Here is a 22985-nt window from a genome sequence, read left to right as displayed (position 1 = left end):
ATGAAAAATGGCAACAAATTTTTGGTCTTTTTATTCAACTGTAATTGTCTTAATTTTTCAAGTAAAATAATGTGGAATTACAAGGGATCAAAGGAATGCAACAAATGGAGAGAGACAAATCAAAAATAAGACCATCAACTACCCCACCCCACCTCCACCTCCACCTCTACCCCCACCCCCACCCTCTCCTCTTCTGAAATATAACCTTTGCTCAAAATCACTTCGACAAGTCCAAAAGTAAATCGACAATTTACAGTCATGTGGAACTGTACCAGTAATTTTATTCACATATTTTGTCCAAGTATTTTTTTTTTTTTACATTAATGAAGAGCAATGAAGTGACGTGACAAATAAATTCAGGTGAAAACTAAAACATTAATTTGGTAGCACTGACGCACAGGGTGCTTTTCTCCATGTTTTGTGGGAGGGTGTATTTTTTTTTCTTTTTTTGAGAAGCTCAGCACCCCTGCTTCAGGTGCTTCACAAGGCAATCTGAGGTTCAAACCCATTTGGCCACAGAGGCACTCTTTAATTTCAATTACATTTACTTGCCCTTTCAGTATAAATACACGACAAAGTGGACATAACTGCCTTTAGGAAGATTTGGATTTTGTCTCCAGATTTAACACCTTCAAGACAATTTGCAACTTCCAATTAATATATTTTCAAACTGTGGAAATCCTCTGCGAGGTACCAGGAACCAATTTAATTGACTGAAGCTGATGTAAAAACGAATTATTAGACCACGACGTACTCAAAAGCCAAGGGCCACGTTATCAGATGTGCAAATGAGAAACGCAAGGCTGGATTTAAAAATGAATCCGATGAACAGAAACTGACGTAAAGGAGGGAAAAAAAAAAAAAAAAAGGGCCCAAGCAAAGACAAGCTCCAGCATAGTGCAGCAAAGATCACATTGACAGATCTGTTCTCTTCCTAATACCCTGGAAGAAATAATAAAATATGCATAACTTATCAACTGACTACAAAGAAACAATAGTCAGGACAACTGACGAAATTTTCAAAACCAAACTTTCTAAAACCTCCAACTTACAATACAACTGGTCACTCAAAAGTTTTTGATGTCACACAAATGACTTGTCATTTGTAACCCTAATGGAGGGTGCTGTATAATCCCATCTTAACACATAAGATCTGAGTGTTCCAGTCTTTAATGATTACAGTACAAAATGTGAACTAACAACTTGCTTTCATCACCTCCTGCACCTTTGTCCCCCTCAAGTCCCAGTGGTGAGTTTCTCCATGTCTCTGTCCGTCTACAGACGCACAGTGACGGCGCCATGTTTTTACTCTCAGTCCAGCTTCCCTGAGCCTTCCCCCAGCTGACAACAGCTGAGCTGGTAAGGGGACCAGCTCCAACTGGAAAGGGAGAGGGCCCAAGAGGCAGGGAGGTCCCTGGCTTGTGCAGCACTCAGATCCCTTGCATTTGTTAGAGTGCAGACAAAGCAGCAACCTTGGAGGTCATGACATGCTCTCGTATCGTGCTCTGCACCAACACTCTTGCTTCCATTTTTTTCCCTTTGGCACTCCGATCATGTCTTGTTGTGACGGTGTTGACCAGAGGAGGAGCGGGTGCTTGCAGCCGGCGACCGAGCCTGCACCGCTGCGAGGGCTGCGACGCTTCGCAGCACCCTGTCCGGCGTCCCCTCAGTTCCCGAACTGCTGGTCACCTCCAGCGAGAGCTTTTGAGACCTCCTGGTGTCCCTGTTGCTCTCGCGCTGTTGGCCCTGCTTCTCTTTTTTGTCCCTCCTCTTTGCCCGATCCGAGCTGCAGTCCCTCTCGCGTTCGCTGCCGGAGGAAGTGGCGCGTGAGTGGGACTCTCTGTGCTCCGTGTTTTGAGAGCTGATGCTGTGTGTACGTTGGCTGCTGTTGCTGCTGCTGCGACTTCTGCTGCTGCGTCCACCACCATCGCCCTCGCCGTCACTGCTCATGCTGCTGCAGGCACTGTGGCCCCTGGACGAAGACTGCGCCTCAGCCTCGCCTTCCTTTCCCCTTGACGACTTCCTGCTCCCTCTCTCCTTCTCCTCTGGCTTAGACCTCTTGTACTCTATCTCTAAGGGTGGAACCAGAGAGCCGGGGCACTGTCTAGTGGAGCGGGAAGCAGAACGGCTCGACTGATTGGGTGCTGAGGGTTTGCTGCCGCTGCTTTTATTATTAGTAAGAGTCACAGAGTTACTCTGAGGAGATGCTGGAACATTTTTGTTTTTAGGCTTTTGGTTCTTGTCAGATGAAGATGCGGGTGAGGTCCCGCTGGCCTTGGCCGCCGAGTCTTTCCGAGTGGTGTGGCCGGGGGTGTCCACTCTGCCCTTCATTGCGAGAAGCTTGGCTGCTGCGTTGAGCGCCGAGCATCTCTTCCCCAGAACTTCAGGCTCAGGAGGCAGCGAGGGGGCGCTGTTTGTCTGAGCTTTGCTGTCTTGCGAAGGCTGAGATCCCACAGACTTTCTGGTGATCCTGACAGAAGACGTGTCACTGCCGGACTCTCCACCTGTGGATGTGTTGGCATTGTTTGAGGCGTTTCTGTCAGAGCTGCGTGCAGGTTTTTTTCCTGGCCGGTTGTTGCCCTTTTCCTTCTCCTGATCTTGTAGCCTGCGCTTGGCAGAGCGAGTCAGCCGGTGCTCCTTCCTGTTCTCGCTGTTGTCAGAGTCGGAGGAGGAAGAGGAAGACCTGGAACGCCTCCTCCGAGAGGCAGCGGTGGAGAGCTCCTCCTCATCGCCTTCCTCTTTCTTTTCCCCACCCTCTTCCTTTGTGTCCTCACTCCCTGCTTCTGAGGTGACGTCCATTCGCCTCCTCTTGGCAGGATGTCTGTTCTCATATGTCCTCTTGTGGTGAGCATAACGAGTGAGGGTTGATGTAGAGCCCCCAGATGATGGAGAAGAGGAGCGAGTCGACTCCTGGCTACTCTGGCGACTAAGAGACCTTTTCTGTTTGGGAGGTTTCTGATCTTCAGGTGTTTCCTCCACCGCCTGTTGCTTAAGTTCTTCTTTTTGAGGCGCATTTGTAGTTTTTGCTTCTCCGCCTGCTCCCCCGCTTCCTGACTCCAAGTCTTTGGTCTCAGAGGAACTCTCCACCTTTCTCCTTTTAGACTGAGACTTACAGAGCTCCTGCGTTTTGTCCTCCTTGTCCTTTCTGTCTTCCTTGTCCTTTCTGTCCTCATTGCTGCTCCTCCCTTCAGCCTCCACAGCATCTACTTCCATTTCTGTCAGCATGTCTGAGTCACTCTTAGATGCAGACTCTTTCTGTTGTGACTCTGTAGACTGCTTCTCAGATGAAACACCAGAAGAGGCAGACGTGGGTACCTGGGGCAGGGCCTCCGTCTGGGCCGGTGCGGTCACCTCCGGGGAAACACTGGTGGAAGCAGAGTTTTGTACTTGGGGGGAAATGACTGCAGATGTTTGGAGGGTGGATGCAGGAGGAGCTGTTGACACCACCGTGGTTGCTGTAACTGGCACGGGAGTGGCTGTGGCTGTGGACGCATGGGTAGTTGTAGTAACAGTGTTTGTGGTAACAACCGTAGCTGAGATCTGTGGGGATGGTGCAGCATCTGTGGACGCTGTTACTGGGGGTGGGCTCCTTTCTTTAGCTGTAGCAGGGGCAGCAGAAGTAGAAGTGTGTTCTTTGGAAGAGGCTGCTGCTGCAGGCGTCGTTACTTTGACATCTTCTGCTGGAGGCGATGAGGTTACTGTGACCACCTTTGCCTCTGTGGCTGTAGTACCACTGGCAGATGATGTAGCAGGGGAAGGATGAGGAGCAGCAGCAGATACCGCTGGTGATTTGACAGCCGCTGTGTTTGCCTTTGTCTGTGTGGCCCCTTTCACTGTTTGCCCCGGTTTGTCAGGGACTTTGGTAGTTGTCATGTTAGTCCTTGTTTGGGCTGGAGAAGATGGAGCTGTATTTGCAGCGGATGTGGAGACTGTTGTTACGGGTGGCGCTGTAGAAGCGCTGCCAGAGTTTACTGGACTTGTTTGCACTGCTTTTACTGGAGTTGTTGTCATAGTTGTTGCTGAGTTTAATGAAGCTTGGACTGTTTTTGTTGTAGTTGTTGTCGTAGTTGTTGCTGTAGCGGGGGAGGATGCTGAGGTTGGTTTTAATGAAGCTGTAGCTGGGCTTGATGAAGTGGCAGCTGGGGCAGATGTTGGAGCAGCTGGGGCAGATGTTGTAGGTGGCGGAGCAGAAGCTTGCGTTAAGTCCGTTGCAGCAGTAGTTTTAGTTGTTGTGACTGCTGGTGTAACACTCACTGTTTCTGATATTACGGTAGTGGCTGTTACGATTGTTGTGACAGGGACTGATGTTGAAACTACAGCTGTGGTGGGTGGTGTGGTGGGTGGTGTGGTGGCAGCTGTGGTGGTTTTGGCAGTGTCGGGTCCTGTTGTTTTCACAGTTGTAGAAGCTGAAGGTTTTGGCTCTGTTGGAGCTGTAGAAGCTTGAAGTGTTGGATTTACACCTGGAAGAGATGATGAGACAGAGCTGGCAGGTGGCAGTGGGTGGGGTGTGGTGGTGGGGGGGATAGTAGCCGACGTGGACAGTGTGATGGAGGATGCAGAGGAAACGTAGGTTGATGTTGCGTCTGAGCTTGGAACTGTAGTTGGAGCTGTACTAACAACTTGGGTTGGGGCTGATGTGGAGGCAGCCACAGGGAGGGGGGAGGTGACCTGGGCTGCAGGTGGTGCAGGTGGTGCTTGCACTGAAGCGGACACTGGTGTGGAGGCTTGATTTGTTTTAGTTGCAGAGGCTTGCACCGGATTTGGAGCAGGGGCTGAAACCTGGTTCTTAGTGTCAATTTCCTCGGCTGTGGTGGACGGGGACGCCTGGCTGGTGCTAGCAGCAGCTAGAGGGGTCTCCGTCCTCTGGGACGGCGGTGCCGTTGGCTCTGTGCTAGCATCGGTTTTTGATAAACCAGACACGTCAGCAGTGGTTGTCTCTTTTTTAGAGTTCTGTCCTTCACTGACAGTGTCTGGTGTGGTTGTGGAGTCTTTGCGGGGACGACCCCTCTTACGTTTTGGGGACAGAGGGGGGTTCGCCTCCTCACTTGGTGACATGGGCTGTGGGGAAGGAGTCACTGTGTTGTCTGGCTCAGGTAACCTGGGGGGAGTTTTAGGGGGCCGGCCCCTCTTTCTTTTCATAGGTGTCACAAGAGAATTCCCACTGGACTCTGTGGAGGCTGAAGTGGCGTCTTTGCCTGGTGGAGTGTCCGTCTTCCTGGACTGGTTTCCTCCCCGTCCTCTACCCAGATGCTGCTGTTGCTCTCCCAGCTGAGCAGCCATGCGAGATTCAGTTTCTAACCTGCGCCGTACAGGAAGGTTCCTCAGCACAGGCATGTCAGGAGAAAGATGGGGTGGGGAATATGGAGGATAACCCCTGACAGGCTGGGGACTGTGCACAGACGGATTTGGGGTCTGTGCACCTGTGTCTTGGTCCTGAGGGGATTTGGTGACAGTCCCCTTAGTTTTGCTGTCAGGGCTCAGTGATACATTGTCTTTGTTTGGTTCATCAACAAATCCAGCAGCGGTCTCCTCCACTGCTGCGTCCTCTGAAGAACCTCCACCTCCAGTGCCGCTTCCACGTCGCCTCCTCCTTCTTGGCTCCTTCTCCTCCACCACCGTGACAAGCCTCCCTGGAAGCTTCCGCAGGACTTTGGCTGATGGGGAGTCTTCAACCAGGCCCCGCAGGACCTCACCGTCTGCTGACTGACGCTTGCGAGGCGATCTGGAGCTGGTGGATGGCGGAGACATGGCGCTGTGGTCTTTGCTGTCATCATCTTTTGTCTGACTATCCACTGGACAGCTGGACTCAAGCGATGACTCAGACACCCTCCTCTCTTTCTCCCCCTCCTTTTCCTCTCTGCCAGCTTTGGTGCTCTTGCCGTCAGTGTCCTCAGCACAATGCTGTTTCCCTCCAGGAGGAGAGGTTGTAGGAGGGGAAGGCACTGGACTGGAATGGGCGCGGTTTGGTAGAGTCCTGGTTTTGGTGGTCTGGTGGTCTCTGGCAGGTGATGAAGCTTTTGAAGATCTGGTGGAGTCTTGGAGCCTTGCTGATGAGGAGGATTTTAGATGGTCTGTGCGAGATGGGGTGGTAGACACAGCACCAGTGTCTTTGGCAGCTCCTCGTCCTCTCAGACAAAGACGGAGTCTCTCAGGCACTTCTCTAGGGGTCGTAGGCTCAGGCTCAGGTTCAGGGGAGGCCCCACGAAGCCGACCACTGGTCCGTGTTGAGGTGACAATCTTGTCCTTGTCCTTGGGTTTACGGCCACGGCGGGCCGGCGCTGGCTGAGCCGGCTCCACAGACGCTGGCGGTGACAAAAAGTCGTCGTCGTCGTCATCAGATGAAGCGTGAAGCTTGAGACCCTCCTCCTTGGCCTGGTCCAGGCCCTTCCTGGCAGCCTCCACTTGCTCCTATAAACACACAGGCAGAACAAATATTTAATACCTTCAACCAGCTGTGACAGTATTTGTGATCATTAAATTGAAGTGGCAATCAAGCCGAATAAACACGTCAGTCAAAAACCAAAATGCTGAAATTATTAATCAATTAACAAATTAGTCAACAATTTTGATAAGTGAGTTTAGGTAATTTATCAAGCAAAATGATCTATATCTGATATAAAACTTAATGACAGTGAGGATGTGGCCTTACCTCAGCTTGCTTCAACTCTTCTTTGCAAACATCTTCTAATGAGGCTTCCAGAAAGTTCATGGCGTAGCGTTCAATGGGAGTAAGCTGGAGGTAAACGGAGAATATGGTTTGTCAGCTGAGTACAAACTGTATTAGATTTAATTCAGATTTGCAGCAGAACATGATCCCAAAAGATGTGAAATGCCCTCAACTTCCCCGACAACTGGCAGTAAAAGCGACAAGCAGGACTCACTAAAACTTTTTTTTAAATATTACAGATGTATAATCCAGCCATTTGAGAGTTCAAACCAATGTTCTGTTTTTGATTTAAATCAAAAACGCAACCACAGATTTGCATGATTACTCACTTGCTCCACCAAAGCAGCTATTTCCTGCTCGGCCTTGGAGAGCTCCTCCACTTCCTCCTGTTCTCCTCCATCATCCAGTGGTATGTTTTCATTGAACTCCGCCAGTTCTGCCACCTGCTCTGCTTTGGCCTGAGAGGCTGCCACGATGTCCTCCTCGTCCTCGGCACGACACAGGGCCTGCAAGAATCAAATCAAGATGATGGGGTTATCGCTCTACAGCCAATTTTTCTTCCTGCGTGGGAGCAAAACAAAACCACCAGCCCTCAGAAAGTCCTGCAGGTTAAACCCAGACTAACCAAACACTGATTTGATTTAGGCTGTTCTGTTTCCTGTACTTTGTATGAAGTGAATTGATAAATAAAAACTATTTATTGGGTTATTTTTAAAAGCATCCTGCACAGTACTGTGTACATACTATCAAAGTATCTAACAATAAGGAGACTGTCCAACTTTGTCCTGTAGCTTTTACAGTTTACATCTAGAATGTGATGCAAACAATGTGTTTGATTTCAACGATTGCCAAAAGATAGGTGCTAAATACATAATGCATGTGGGTGTATGTCCCATGAGATGTATCTAACCTGCTCCAGAATGGTGGTGCTCTGTTTATTGACGGCTTCCTCCTCCTCAGCTTGGGGCACTGATAGCTCCACCGCCACCTCTCGTTTCTCCCCGTCATTCACATCAAACAGCTCTCGGATGGTTTGCTGAGGAACAAAATGTAAATGAGACGCATTTAGCGCAGGAAAATGGTTCTCTGCACTTAACGAAACACAAAAACGAGAGGCACTCGAACCATCTAATGTCCTAACATCATCACCACAACACACTCCAAAAAAAAAAATACAGTTGTGCTAATGGTGTCATTTAATCAATAGATTAATTAGAACATGCATCAATGTCGGTACACTTCAAAAAGCACAAGCAGTATGACTGTACAGGTAGATCTGAGCAAATGTAATGAAGGGGGAACAGGACAGAGCCTGTGTCTTACGCGTCTCAGTCATCTACCACACACCTACATGTTTGTGTTTGGACAGTGATTCATCATCATATGATTAATAGGCCAGTTACGAAAGGCAGCGGAAAAAAAAAACCCCAACAAATTCTTAAACAGGCAACGAGAAAGAAGAAGAAATGAACATACTTCATCTAATTTTCCATCATTGTCTTACAGCTGGTAGTAGGAACAGTGAGTTGGGATAAATGCTGGTAAAACAGGTGCTAACCTGCGTCCCACGTGAGATCATATGACTTATGGAAAACCCCCAGTGAATCATCAGCATGTGCAGAGTTGGTCCGCTGTATAACTCCTACCTGTTTGAAGAAGGCAGTGGTGAAGTTTCCTCCTTCGATGGCCATATCTCCCAGCATCCTCTTCTGGTTGGCTTTCTTTAAAATGTTCTCCTCCACTGTGCGCTCACTGATCAGCCTGAGGAGGAGCATCAACCAAAAACTTGAATATGTTGTTGAAATCACATTTCTCTCATGTAGTTGTGCAGCTGTGTGAAGCAAATACGATGAACGTAATCCATTAATTTCTTAATCGCTCAAATGAAAATGATTCAGCAGCTCAGCTAACTATTTTTCTTACAAAACCCAACGACTGAATCTAAACACCTTCCTAACTCTTTATACTCACTGCTTTAATCGAGCACTTTAGGTCAAAATCAAAGTGTGGGTTTAAACACACCAAATATGACAGGAATTTAAAGAGGCGCTGCCTTTTCCACTCTTTCCAGTTTAACTGCACATACAACCTGTAAACAATTTGTCCATCACACATTTTCTGCTCATGTAAACACACTTTTGTGAGAATTCAGAGTCAAACACCATCACCTGTAGATGTGGACGTCTCGGGTCTGGCCGATACGATGGCAGCGGTCCTGTGCCTGGGCGTCCATGGTGGGGTTCCAGTCACTGTCGTAGAAAACTACGGTGTCGGCCCCCGTCAGGTTCACCCCTACACCTCCGCTGCGAGTTGACAAAATGAAGCAGAAGATGCGACGATCTGCATTGAAGCGCTCCATGAGGGCCTGAAGGAGACGTTAAGGAGGTGAACAGAGAATAAGCATCAGAGCGGCTTGTCTCTAACTTCATGTTTTCCTCGGATACCTTCTTTTACATTTATGCAGGACATTAAATATCTGGAAGTAATGTGTCCAAAAGGATAAAATAAAAAGTAATCCTATGTTCCTATTATGTAATTATTTGAAGATATTACTATTATTACAGTACTAACCTGTCTCTGCTCCACCCGGGTGCTGCCGTCCAGGCGGAGGTAGATGTGTCCGTGGTAGTTGAGGAACTGCTCCAGCACATCTAACATACGCGTCATCTGAGTGAAGATCAGCACCCTGTGGCCTCCTGTCTTCAGCTTTCGCAGCAAAGTGTGGAGTGTCTGAAGCTTACCTGCACACAGCAGCAGCACACATTACTTAGGAAAACAAATGAACAGAAACTAACGGTCACCAAACAGAACTGTCCACAGTTTTTGGCATCTTACCACAATCATACTGGATGAGCCTCAGGTCCGGGAACTGGGTCCTCATGTTACACTGGACGCGATGGAGACTGCGAGTGCGTGGAGCGACTTGAGTTGATAACATGGAGGCGAAGACTGCCTGCTTGTGGCTCAGAGAGGGAGGAGGATGGCAGCAGTGCATGGAGATCAGAGGAGCCTCTACAGGGGGAATCACGAAGGTGAACCTAAAACGAATCACAGAAAATAACAGTTAAATAGTTAAAGCTCTTGTACCCTCAGAAACTGCATCATGTCAGAAAACCGATCAACTGATCGGTTATCTACCTGTCTATAATGTCGCTGAGCAGCTCCAGCCTCTCCTCAATGCTGTGGATGGCCTCTCTGACAGCGTGACTCTCAAACCAGTAGTCGTATTTGTTTTGCCACTGCGCAAACAGACAGCTGCTGTGACCCGACCGGCCCCACTCCCCCTGAGAGCTCACGGCGGCTGGAGAGGGACGGGAACCGGGGAGAAAAGTCAGAAAGTCCATAACCTCCTGGCCGTACACGGGCTTCGCTCCGCAGCGCTGCTCGTTGACTCGAATGATGAAGTCCAGCCGACTGTCGTGCTGCTGTTTACAGCTGTCTGCCAGCCATGACTGTGAGAAAGAAGGTACATTTTTTTAAATAGTTGTTTGCCATTCAAATGTTCACTGAGCTACATCAGTGGGAAAATGTCACTACTACTACTTTGCTGCGGTCTGTTGATGCCATCAAGAGGAACAACTTGCTCACCATGTAGAAAGGAGAACGAGGAGGCCGGCGAGGCACTTTCCTGGGTGGAGGGTAGGCTTTTGCACTGGGCCTCGGCTTCATGGTAACTGGCGTTTGACTGCTGGTGCTATTGTCACGTGCTGTTGTTGAAGACTTTGGCGCAGAGGACGAATGGGTCACCAGAGCCGGAGCTGAGGGGAGGACAGAGGAAGAAGCAGAGTAAGCATGCCTGTTGTAAATATCTAGATTGTGCAGAACAAACGGCCGTGGATGGATCAAAAACAAAAGATTTTGGCTCTGAGGTGGGATCTGTTAAGTCATACAAACTGGTGGATTTATTGTTGGCAGATAATTTGACTAAGGTTTAACTGATTGACTGCAGTCCTTATGGTATACTATCTTTTTCTGATTTGTAACTTGCCTAAAGATTGGGGCAAACATCTGTTTTGTTGTTTGTTTAATTGCTTTGATATATTAAAGTATTAGAGATAGTGTCAGACCGCTAAATGTTTGTAATTCCACATATACATGCAGCAGAGCAATGGTCCTGTTTTTTTTTTTTTTCAGTGAGGACAGAGAGACCGAGCGGATCCTTCCCTCACAGCCTGAATGTGTCTAAATTTAACGGACAGTCAAATGTTTTGGAGGTGGAGATGTAATTTTAGAAATTTTAAATAATTTAACATTTTTGAGGCAAAAACAGGCACAAATCATTATTCAAAGCAAAGTATTTTTATATGTCTTAAAACATGAAGGGGATCTTTAAATAAAACGGCCCCTGAGATACTTTCCTGTGGCTGCCTAAACTTGCCAGCATGTTTCCTCTGACATGACACACTGCACACATCTGGTACTCTAAGCAGATTAAAACATTGGAGTGGGATGGTAGAAAAAAAAATACTAAAGATTAGTTGCAATAATGGTCTGACCCAGTTCTGCTTATCATGCATGCAGCCTTATGAATTACAGCTCAGAGAGAATAATAGCTCGGGTGTGTTCTCTCACCTGGCTGCTCTGTGCTTGATAGAGGAGGCTGCACTACTTTGAGGACAGGGCGAGGGGTCTGGGGCTGGTTCAGGGCTGAGCTAGGGTTTCTGGGAGGAGCTATGGTGTAGTGGGCAGTAGCGGGACCAGGGGTGCGCTGGGCAATTTGCAGTGGAGCAGTGTTCCTGACAGGGGTGGTGTTGGTGTGGGCGTGCAGGGAAGGGGATGCCTGAGGAGCAACACGAGGGGAAGGGGCCACCGCCAGGGTGGGCACAGGCCCGCCCTCCTTGCCTGCTGACTGACGCACAACGATCTTCACGACGCCGGGGCTGCTCATCATGGAGGAGGGCACTGAGGAAACATAAAAACATATGAGCTGTGAGAAACAAGGTTGTGTAAGGAGATTTCAAACGATACAACGGTGATCATTTTAAAAGACGGTATTCTGACGGAGCACATCACAGAATAACACAATCGTATGCAAACACATCCAAGAAGGGTTGCATCGATGGTAACTGCACTTAGTTGTCAAAGAACAAGATCAGTTGTCAGAACGTGAAACAAGTCCAGTCTTACTCTGAGGTAGAACATGAAACAGAAAACAGAAAGGTTTTTAAAAACCTTGTGAGGAGGCATTATGAGGGAGGCGGTTTGCAGGGGGAGCAGTAGAGCTGGTGTTTGCAGGCAGTGTGTTGGCTGTGCTCTGGACAGCCACCTGAGCAGGCTGGCTGATGAGGTGGTGCTGCACTCCGCTGGACACCAGGTGCATCACATTACCTGCAGGGTGCGAGTGAGCCAGAGACAATCAGGGACAGTTTCTCCAGTAACCACACCAACATACATCGTACCCACTCATTTTCAATGGCTTCAGTCACTAAGAGATCAGGTTTAAATATATATAAAAATAAAAACTGCATAATTATGGTCAAATAAATCTGCCCAATTAGTTTCTTAATATTGTGACCAGCATATGTTCCAGTTTTAAAACTCACAGATAATATCATCACAATTCATTTGTTCATTTCTTGAGGAAGCAAGAAACTGCAAAAGCTCTTTTTACTCTATATGTTATTAGTCATACTGTACTGTAAACTATTTCATCCATATTATGTACAAGACGTGTCTAACACTGACCTTGAACTGCACGTGGAGAAGCTGCTGGGACTTGGTGGATCTGGGCTCCAGACAGAGTCAGCTTGTTGCCCTGAAGCTGGAAGGTGACGGGTTTACTGCCCTGACATGACGACACAGGTCGCCCTGCCAAGGAGGCAAGCTGGGCGATGCTCACTACCTCACCAGCTTAGAACAAAAAAAGAAAGAAGCAGCTTAGGAGCAATATTCACAAGTCAGTTTAATACAAATTCATTCATTCATTGTTTGAGTAAATGACAGAGTCTTAGTCGTGAAAGTAGTCAACAAACATTAAATAGAGATTTAAAAGGAGATAAGGTTTCATCAGGTGTTATTTGTTCTGAGGAAACGGCAACCGATGCACAAGAAAAACACACAAATTTATGTACTTACAAGGCAGCCGGGCTTGCATATCAGGACTGAGCAGAACCCTTTGGGGCATGATGCTGCTGGGGTTTGGACTGGGATGAGCAGGAATGCTGGCTGTACATGGAGCAGTGGGAGGCCGTACGGTCAGCACTGGCTTGGGAACGCTGGATCGCACTGCAGTTTGAGCCACAGGATGCATGGACGGGCGGGGAGGGGGCGTGGTTGCCACCGAACACACCACTGAAGAGGACAAAGACAATTAAAAGGAGAAATGAGTAAGAGAAAAGTGGAGTGGAGTGAAGAACGTCGCTGAATATTTACTTCAGGTCATTTTGTATCCAGATAACGACACATATCACAACGTAACTCAGTGAATAAATAAATGTGGATTTCCTCCTGCAGGACATTTCCATGTGGAAGAACACAAAGCGGGGCCCAAATGATAAAAAGTATTTTCATCCCTTTCACTTGCCTTGTTGAACTACAGGAGCAGGTGCAGGAGTTGAGGAGACTTCAGTTGCTGGAGGAGGTTTGGGGGTCTGAGCTGCAGGGGGCACGGAGCAGGTGGGTTTATTCATCAGTAGGACTGGTCTAGTATCACCTTTAGGAGGCGGCTGGAACATCCTAAAACAGACAGACAGACACAAATGAAAGGACAACCACTGTATATATTATGATTTAATATTTCCAATGAAATAGGTAAATAAAACTTTTAATACTTGATTTGATGTGGGCCCTTTTTGTTCAGTATTCAAAAAAAGCAAAGCTGTTGTGTTAACCAACCCAAACATTTGTTGTTGTTGTAGAAGCAGACACTTGGGTGCGTGATTGAAAGGTTGGCTGATGGAATACCCATCAGGAAAGAGAACAAGACGGAAAAAACAAATCAATTTCACTCTCACTACTATCGCTAGCAGTCTATTTGTTCACACTGCCATCAGCATTACTGAAAAGACAGGCAGCACTGGAACTGTCAGTCCACCAACTTCTGTGCATCTCAAGAACTTTCATACTGTTCTTTCTTAAATGTTGTATTCTGTGCAGAAGGCACAGATCACAGTGTTAAACTTCTCATTGTCCATTTCTTTGTTTATATTCCTGACAGACCTTTGTTTACCATCAAATGATAGCTGGCTTTTCTTGGCCTACACACTGAGGTTTTAAATCGAGCTGGTGACAGTCTGAACACTTTGAGGTGACCTTCAGCAAAGCACTTAACCCACAGAACAGTACACAGCATTCATAAGTGGTACATTCACTGTACTAACCAGAGGCATACTGATGCAGGACCAGTTACGTTTTCCCTGCAAAGCTGAAGTTTACAAAAATCTGTGAAGTCTCAGTCGTTTTTCTGTTTACCTGTTGACCTTCATGCGCACTGGTTTGGGTCTCGGAGGGGGTTCAGGGGACTCCATGATCTCCTCGATTAGCTGCCGGCTGACCTTGTGGCGCGGCAGGAAGACATCTGCCTGGTACCGAGACACACGGCTCTCCAAACCAACAAGGTCAAACATCGACAGGTCGCATCGCTGAGGATGAAAAAAAGTACAGTATTTTTTTGTGAGTGTTCATCAAAATACAACCCCTCAAAACCTCTCAATAAATATGAATGGGATTCCTCTTTTTCCCGTATTTTTAGACCAATTTAAAGCTTTTACTGTTTTCCTTAAATGCTGACCTTCAAAGGATGGAGCTCCAGAGCATCCTGCACCAGGGAGGCCGTATGGAAAACAATGGGCTGTGTGATGAAGGGAGACTGGATGGGTCGAGGGTCAAACAGGTTGGGGTGGTTGCACACTTTGCGGAGCTGCATGAGGATGTTAATCACAGACATGAAGTGACCGCTGGCCAGCGTTTCCCGGGTGCTGTGAATCAGAGACATAAGATGGTGAATGAAAAGACCTCACGAGTAATATGAGCAATACAAGTTTAGAACTATTAAAGGCAAATATCTATTTTTCAAAAATGTCCTCTTTTTCCAATTAGAAATGTAAAATGTGGATCATCTCTGAATTCTCCTTTTGAACACAATTGTGTAGTAACGTACGAGGCCTGTGCCATGAAGTCGTCGTAGAGGAATCGCTGTCTCTTGGAGAGGCGGCACCGCACCACGTGCTCATATTTCTTCGGCATCTGTTTCTCCACATCGGCCTTGATCCTCCGGAGCAGGAATGGCCTCAGCACCTTGTGGAGCCTTTTGACCAGGCCCTCGTTGTACTCCTGACTGCCCTCGATCATTCCTGTCAGCGGGTTGGAGAACCACTCTTTGAACTCACGGTGGGACTGGAAGACGTGGGGCATGAGGAAGTGCATCAGAGACCACAGCTCCATCAGGCTGTTCTGCAGAGGAGTTCCTGTGAGCAGCAGTCGCCGGTGGCTGTGATTGGCAGAGGACAGAGGAGAAGTTTAGATAAACGTGCCGAGATTTATTTCATTAGGATTTTAGACAACTAAGCAAGAGATACTGAATTCAAACAAAAAGGCATTTTCAGTCAAATGGATTTCAAAGCTGCTGAAGACTCATTGGCCACCTAGACACAACAAGCTGTAAACACAACAATGACACATTATCACCTCATAAACTTTATACAGTGAACTTGTTAGCAAACAGTTGCCTATTTAGACCATAGGGAGTAACATTATTGTTCATTTGGAGTTGTGTTTTTGTCCACCTAATGAAGCTCAATTCACTTTATTTCTAGTCTCCTAACTCTTGAGGGAAGTATATGGCTCTTTAGCTGCTAAATGCTCCACTATGTTCACCAGCTAGCCGCTAACCGTGTCTGTCTGCTGTTTGCTGCTGAGCAGGTAACGTAGGTGGGTTTTTAATCAGAGCCTTTTCTCTGAAAACAGCGAGGACGAGAATGATGGGACTGAATTAAAACAGTTAAGTTGCAGGTAAAAAAAAAAAAACAGATTGAAAACAGTATAAAGCTCTGTAGAGCGGAGGGGAACTGCAGAGGCGGGGGATGATTCTCTCTGTCATTTTATCTCGTTAAAAATATTGATTATAGCTTCAATGTGAAAACAAACATCTTCAAATTAATCTAACATTATGTACATTCATAAAATAAAATAACTTACTGAATAAATTTTCACAGCATCGTCTGAGTATTTCAATTTGTTTGGAATTTAAAAACGTGTCTCCTTATTTTTATCCCTGACCTTCCATGCTTGCAGCCCAAACTGTGTGTCTCAGTGGACTACAGCTGCTTTGAATGCAAGGTCTTGTATTTGGACTTATCACTGCAGTGGCCATGTAAACACAACACTTAAGTGATCCCTCTCTCTCCATTTGCACTGCATACCTTAGGAGAAAGCTTGTGCATAATAAAACTGTGTGCGTGCTCATGTGCCTAAGCTACAGTACTTCTTTGGAGCTCTGAGCAACAGTGACAAACATCCCACCAGCTGGACCACACCACCCGCCAAAGATGGCTCGTTAGTCTGACTACAACCACTTTGATAACAACCCATTTCAAATGTTAATTAGCTGGTCAACCTTCATATCCACATATACACACACACACCTCTGGCCTGTGGATAAACCGTTTAGTTTGAATACGTCCCCGAAAACTCAGCAGTGCTCTGCTGTATTTTGGGGATGCATTCAAAGTCAAACATGGCTAATACCAAATGACAGCATGTTTTCTACACATGAGTGCACACTGACTTTCTGTGACAAGCAGCAGCTTACAGATGAGACAGAGAGGCATCCTTGAATATACTTGGAAGCACAACAGAGGCCACAGAGATGTTTTTTCAATAGGCATTGCTAGTTTGTGCAAAACTATGTGGTACGCAATGTTCGCTTATGATACTTATTCAGATTTTCCACCCACAAGCCTGATTTCCCCAAAAGAGAAGTGGAGCAATGATCTTCTCAGTCTACTGGGTTATAATGTCACACACTGAGCAACATGCTCTTTAATATCAGTGTACAGTGCTTTTGGGGGAAAACAGACATATCGATCTTTGCCAGACTAAACAGGGCAAAAAATAAACTAAAAACGAAATAACTGATCGATGAAACGATCTGGAAATTACACAAATATCTGCAGCTGTTCTTTCCTACGATATCACAGCAAACCATTTAACAACAGTCTGTTATAAAAACAAAAGTGAAACTTGTGCTTCTGGAAGTTTCCAAGGAAACTTTTTTTTTTTTTAACAAATCTCCCTGTTTCTGTGCATTAACAGTGACTTAATATTTCAGTAAATGAGTGACAGTATCCCACATTTATTATGGTGTATAACAGAAAAGCAGACCTTTATTCCAGCATGTCAGGATTTCTGTTTAAAGTGCAGGGACAAACTACACTGGGTACATACTGTGTGCTACAGCTCATACATCCTGAAGCATGTTTGAGCTTTAAAGCAAAAACAAACTTAAGACAAAAGACTCGCCTGCTCACACAGTACAGTACAGGCATGAGAGTGCTGTCAATCTTTTCATCTAACTGTCAGAAAGGAAACAAATAAGCCCATTTCCAAAAATATCAAACTGCTCCTTTAATGACAGCTCTAAAAATAGTAATAACGTCTTTGTGGTGCTCTTTAATTATGGATGCTTGAATCATCAGCGATGCTACGTTAATTACTCGTTTAGAGCCCGACAGTTTGCACAGGTCTACTTCTGAGAATACAAAATACCCAGCTCTACTGACCTGTTGAAGTTCAGCAGGCTCTGCCAGCGCTGAGACTTGAAGTTCTTGATGTTTTGAGCCTCGTCTAGGATCAGGTACCGCCAAGACTTGCGTCTGAAGGCCTGGTGATCCTGCAGCACCAGCTTGTACGAAGTGATGCACACGTGGAAAGCATTCGGCTTCGTCCAGCCCTGAGAAAGGAAAAGCATGGTTTTCATTTGTATTTTTAAATCATTTGACTTTTTAATTTTTTTTGTCCATTTTAGGAGGACAACCATTACAATATCCGTGAAATATATCAAATCGAAATTCAGCAATTGCAGCAATTACTAACTGGAAATTTGCCAAATGCAGGAAAAACACTTCCGAACCAGTGAACTCATTACCTGTCTCTTCAGCTTTCTCTCTTTTTGGCTCCCAAAGTAGGTGAGGATTTTAAACCCGGGACACCAGCGCTTCAGCTCCATCTCCCAGTTTAACATCACACTGGTGGGGACGATGATGAGGTGAGGGCCCCAGTTACCTAAACAAAGCACAACAAATGACAAAATATCAGCAACTGAACATAAAAAAAGGAGAGAAAGTTCAATTACTGTATAAAAATATGAGATGCACTCCAAAAGGACCATCACTATGAACTAAAATGAACTATAACATTGAAGTGCTGTATGTGTAAGTAGCACTAAAAGCATAATGAGTCTGTCTGTTACCTTTTTCACAGGCAAGGTGAGCCAGCAGAGCAATCGTCTGGATGGTCTTTCCCAGACCCATCTCATCAGCCAAAATGCCATTTAGCTTTTTCTCATACATGGTGACCAACCAGTCGAGTCCAATGTGCTGGTATTCTCGCAGCGTGCCGTGAAGCAGGAATGGGATGGGGGTCTTGACCTTTAATTGAAAAAAAAAAAAACAAAAAGTTGAAAAGACTATTGCCCAGAACTGCTCAGGATTAGGTTAGACTCAGTCTTCTGTCTTAAACTCATGTTTTGGAGGCTTTTCCTGCTAAAATAAGAGAGACCTGTTTAATTTTTAACGTTTTTTCTCTCACTAAAAAGCTTAAAATCTATTTATCCTGAATTCTTATAAATATTCAGGACTCACCTTGGTAGTAGCCAAAGTGTAGCCTTTAGGCTGCAGGCTTTCAGCTGTAGCAGCAATATGGCTGATTTCTTTCTTTGGCCGTGAGCTGGAGGAAGGTGGGCTGTGGTCTCCCTCCTTCAGCAAGACCTCCATCCCTTCATCTCCACAGTCATCGTCATCCTCTTCTTCCTCACTCTCCTCTTCGTCCTTCTCACTGTCATCATCCTCTGCACTGTCCCCTGGTGAATCTGAGAGGGACACATTTGAAAGAAGAAATTATTTCAGTAATAAAAAATGGCAAACAAGCATTAAAAAGCAAGCAGAAGGGAATATTTCCCTTCTCAAAACTTCAAAACATCTCTGGCTTGTCAGTGTTTGAGCAGATAAACAATTTCTATGAGATTATTTTGATTCCCTGTGAGTGGGTTAATACCTGAGGAGGAAGTGTTGCTTTCCACATCACTCTCATCTTCTTCAGTCTCCTCCTCCTCATCCCCAGACACCTCAGAATCAGAGCTTGCTTTAGAACCAGATGCAGAAGGTGCCTCAAAGTCGGAGGCATAAGCTCCTTTATACTTCTCCAGCAGCTCCTCAATACTCATATCACCTACAAGGGGAGCAGAGACGTGTCAGGGTAGAAGTTTGCTGCTCCAGTTTTTTTTTTCCCCAAACATGAATAAAATGCTTATATGCAGTAAGAAGTGTCATTCATTCATTCATATACAGATGTAATATCTCCTTGTAGTTTGCACCCAAGTTAAGATTTAAGTTGACAGGAAGGTAATTCCTCCTTATAAATACTATATGACAAAAGAGCCAACCTTCTTTGGCTAGATCATCCAGTTCCTCTGCATGATCTACATTTCCTTCCACCTTCTCCTGGGCTGCTATCGTGTCCTCCTCATCCTCAGCTGAGAATGAGATGAAACAGAAAACAAATATGAGATCAATAATAGACACTAATTTCAGTTTTAGTGAAATTGTGCAATGTGCAGTGTTTTACTCTTATTTCCAAGATGTGACCCCCCCCCCACCCAACACACACACACACACACACACATCTTGTATTGAGAGCAATCTTACCATCTTCTTCATTGGCAGTGAACTCCCCATCTTCCTCTTCCTCCTCTGCTGATGAAGAGGTTTCATCGGAGCATTCTTCCTCTGAGCCTGAGTCCTATGTAATTCAGTGATGCAGTGATTAAATGACATGCAAACATCTGTGGTTATTCATTTATAATTATATTTAAAATAACATCTTCAAAGTCTTAATTCTGTCGTTTTATTGAGGCAACTAATATTTTTCTAGAAAAACTCTCAGCAACAATTCAAGTTTTTTTTAACATTTTGTTTAAGACTGCAAACTTCAAAAACTGTTATCAGTCATGTTATATGCTTCATCCATATAAGCATTTAATAGACATTAGAGATGTGCCAGTGTAGTTTTAGTCTATACTGCAGTGAAACAGTCGACTAGTTACACCAATTACAGTCATTCAACAATTACTGCAAATATGTGGCTTAAAAAACAGGTTTAACCTTTTAACACCTGTGTGATTAAACATGTCAAATCTGTATTATAAAGATTTAAAATGAGAATACAGAATTTTCCTTTTCTTCTTCCAGGTTTAATTCATAATATTTGTATTTGTCTGTGTATCACTGTGCTAATCAGCAATAAAACTGAGCTCTATAGTTATATGTAAAATTAATAAAACCATGTGACAACAGCACAGCTTAAAAGTGAGCTCAGTGGTATATCAGTTACAGGTAACAATCCCAGTGCAGGCAGGCTTATGGAGGTACCTGTGGCAGTTTGAGGGTGCTGAGTAATTGGTCCAGGGGCAGCATGCCCTCCTCCTTCAGCAGTTCAATCTCCCTCCGATGGCTCTCGGCATCATTGCCCTCCTGCTGCTCCTCCACCTCTATTGTCTCCTCATCATCCTCCTCCTCACATGGAGGCTCAAAGTCCCTGTCTGCACAACGAAAATACTTTTATTTTGCTGGAAAAGGATCGTTTCCTCACTACACTGATATAATATAGATGAAAACAAAATACTTCTTGAATCACAAATAAACAAATACACATTCTGTCACATCTCGACTGATCTGGTTCGTAGGGAACCAAAGGTGCCAAACATGCTAAATCCAGGAAGTACTTCAGGAAGCCACTTGGTTAAATCAGAGGACATTGTCTTGTCTTTCAGCAATGGAGATTGTTGATGTTTAATGAGACTGTGTTTGCACTTCACCACCGCAAAACTGTGTCAGACAATAAGCTGAAGGTGGGACCTGGACTACAGAGGGAGAGAAATTAACCACCTCCTTCCTCTATCTGAATAAACCTTTAAACTGAAGTCCCTATTCACATCCACGCTTTGGGAATCAACTGCCATTGGTAATAATGGCAGCAGACCGGTCCAACCAGTTTGAAGAGTTTCACGCCTGTCGGTTGCCAAGCAGTGCTAGATACGGTACCTTTGAGTGGTTGTGCAACGACAATTTTATTGGGATATGAGACTTAACATCGTCTTAGTCAAACCAGGAAGCATTTGAGCTCAGGTAATCAGGTGGGATTTTCACAGAAATATGAGAATGATTCTCTCAAAGATGCAACAACCTTGACAATGAAAAACACCTTTGTTTCCATTTTACCTCAGTACATGCTTAAGAAGATTCAGTCATTGGTGTGTAGCTATGACAACGTCCCCATGTGAACCAATGAATCAGCTCTGAAAGTACTGTCAGTACTATAACACTGAGACAGTAAGTTCTATTTATAAGGCACAGGTTTTATGTTAAAGGAAAGCTTCTCACCATCCTCATCAACAGGAGGTGGCAGAGATTTCTGGGGAGTCAGAGGGACGGTTTCAGCTGGCCTGGTGGGTGCGAGTGACTTGCTGAGGAGGTCTGAGTATTTCTCTGTTTGTCCAACAATGAAGTCCAGCTGAAGGTCCAAAGCCTTCTTCCTCTTTTCCTCCAATCTGGACTGCTGCTTGTACTGCACCACCTCCATGGAAAAAGATAAGACATCACCACTGTTAACAAGCTATAATGAAGCAAGAATAATAAACACAACAGTTAATAAATCAACTTGTTGAGTCAATATATGTGTATTTCTGTCTGAAAAAGGCACAAAACCAATCAAATGCAGACTGTGATCCCATCAGATTCCACAGCTGAGCACCAGAACCAGAATGTTTTGTTTACTGGGTTTTTGTGAATCATCTGTACCTTCTCGACACTGCTCCAGAAAGCCCGGACTTCCTTTGCGATAGAAGAGGCAACTCTCCTGATTTTAGCGTGCTCGTCTCGCTTGGCTTTTTCTTCCTTTTGCCTCAGCTCCTCATGATGCCGCATCACCATTCGTACCACCTAATAACATATCAACAGAACACATCTAGAACATATACAGTGTGCACCATCAGAAATACAGCAGAGCTATAGTAGATCTAATTTTTCAGGCAAGCTAATAAAAACATGAGGTTAAAAAAAAACACGTTCACACGTGTAGGTAGGAAACACACGTTTACATCTGTGCGTATACATGTATGCGTGATGTTTGACTACTTTAACTTATGCACTGATTAAGTTAACCTACCTTTCTAGCCACCCCTCTCTTCCACCGCCTCTCCTGAGCAAAATCAGCAGAGAGCCACTGCATCTCCTCACACAGGTAGTCCCAGTGAACTTTGGGTCGAGGCGGCTCTGTCAGGCGGGTGAGACGTTTCATTGACCAGAAGCCTTCTCGCTTCAGTGCCTGGGTTCGATGCTCAATGTCTGCTTCCTACGACACACAGAGAACAAACCGCTCAGTAAATCCTGCAGAGACATGAGTGTGCTACACACAGTGTTCTTCGTCAACAAACGAATCTGTCTGTGACAGTGACCTTTATCAAGACCGGCTAGCTTAAATGGTGCCTCCATTTCTATTTACTGAATCAAGAATCAGTTTTGAATCAAAAGTCAATTCCAGATCAAGTGACACCCAGAATCAGAATGTAGGCAAATAGTAAAAGTAGCAGTACAGAGGGTCTTCAACACATGTACACAACATTTTTGATGATTATTCACTGCAGAGTTCCACATAGCTCTCAGTTTGTATGCTCTCCAGTATAATCCAATAGGGCAGAGGCAGAGTACGAAGGAGGAGCCACCAAAATTACAGATTGGGAGCTTAAAGTCTTAGGTCTGAGGCTTGAGGGACTCTTCTGAATTATTAAAGTAATAAAATGCACACAAAAAAACAGAGGGTATTTCTGGAAAAGTCCTATTCACAACCAAGTGTCTTGTCTGCATACTAATTACTGCCCCTCTCCAGGAAGTTTAAATTCTCTGCAGCAAACCAAGTTTTTTTTGCCAACATAGAGCTACTTGTTTATGTAATTTAAATTTCAGACTCCTAGAGCAACTTATTCAAGGCATTAGAAGCAAATAATCTGTGAGTGAACAATTACACTCAGTCACGCTGACAGCATTTTATGGCACCTCAGACCACATTGTGGAATATTAACTTCACAATGTCATATTTAGATTTTTAC

The 22985-nt window shown here is 45.3% G+C and overlaps 1 protein-coding gene across 2 annotated transcripts in view; it reads right to left on the bottom strand.

The window, feature by feature from the left end:
- Positions 1-261: 261 nt before the first annotated feature.
- LOC121200970 (Snf2-related CREBBP activator protein) overlaps positions 262-22985 on the bottom strand; it is a 30043-nt gene continuing 7319 nt past the window's right edge. For both annotated transcript variants that reach the window (XM_041066491.1, XM_041066493.1), the window contains 29 exons: positions 22046-22231; positions 21679-21819; positions 21262-21454; positions 20251-20420; positions 19528-19621; positions 19266-19355; positions 18878-19051; positions 18466-18692; positions 18075-18252; positions 17751-17887; positions 17386-17555; positions 14766-15095; positions 14397-14583; positions 14078-14247; positions 13191-13342; positions 12743-12958; positions 12353-12517; positions 11840-11995; positions 11240-11569; positions 10256-10425; positions 9806-10119; positions 9503-9705; positions 9239-9408; positions 8836-9032; positions 8314-8428; positions 7578-7703; positions 6997-7173; positions 6650-6733; positions 262-6408 (listed from right to left, as the gene is read on the bottom strand). In XM_041066491.1, the coding sequence (XP_040922425.1) occupies positions 1552-6408; positions 6650-6733; positions 6997-7173; positions 7578-7703; positions 8314-8428; positions 8836-9032; positions 9239-9408; positions 9503-9705; positions 9806-10119; positions 10256-10425; positions 11240-11569; positions 11840-11995; positions 12353-12517; positions 12743-12958; positions 13191-13342; positions 14078-14247; positions 14397-14583; positions 14766-15095; positions 17386-17555; positions 17751-17887; positions 18075-18252; positions 18466-18692; positions 18878-19051; positions 19266-19355; positions 19528-19621; positions 20251-20420; positions 21262-21454; positions 21679-21819; positions 22046-22231 (9879 nt within the window). In that variant the 3' untranslated portion in view covers positions 262-1551. The remainder of the gene's footprint in view (positions 6409-6649; positions 6734-6996; positions 7174-7577; positions 7704-8313; positions 8429-8835; positions 9033-9238; positions 9409-9502; positions 9706-9805; positions 10120-10255; positions 10426-11239; positions 11570-11839; positions 11996-12352; positions 12518-12742; positions 12959-13190; positions 13343-14077; positions 14248-14396; positions 14584-14765; positions 15096-17385; positions 17556-17750; positions 17888-18074; positions 18253-18465; positions 18693-18877; positions 19052-19265; positions 19356-19527; positions 19622-20250; positions 20421-21261; positions 21455-21678; positions 21820-22045; positions 22232-22985) is intronic.

Source organism: Toxotes jaculatrix, chromosome 21 (genome assembly GCF_017976425.1).
Source record: "Toxotes jaculatrix isolate fToxJac2 chromosome 21, fToxJac2.pri, whole genome shotgun sequence".
NCBI lineage: Eukaryota > Metazoa > Chordata > Actinopteri > Toxotidae > Toxotes > Toxotes jaculatrix.
This window is presented reverse-complemented; position numbering and strand designations above follow the sequence as displayed.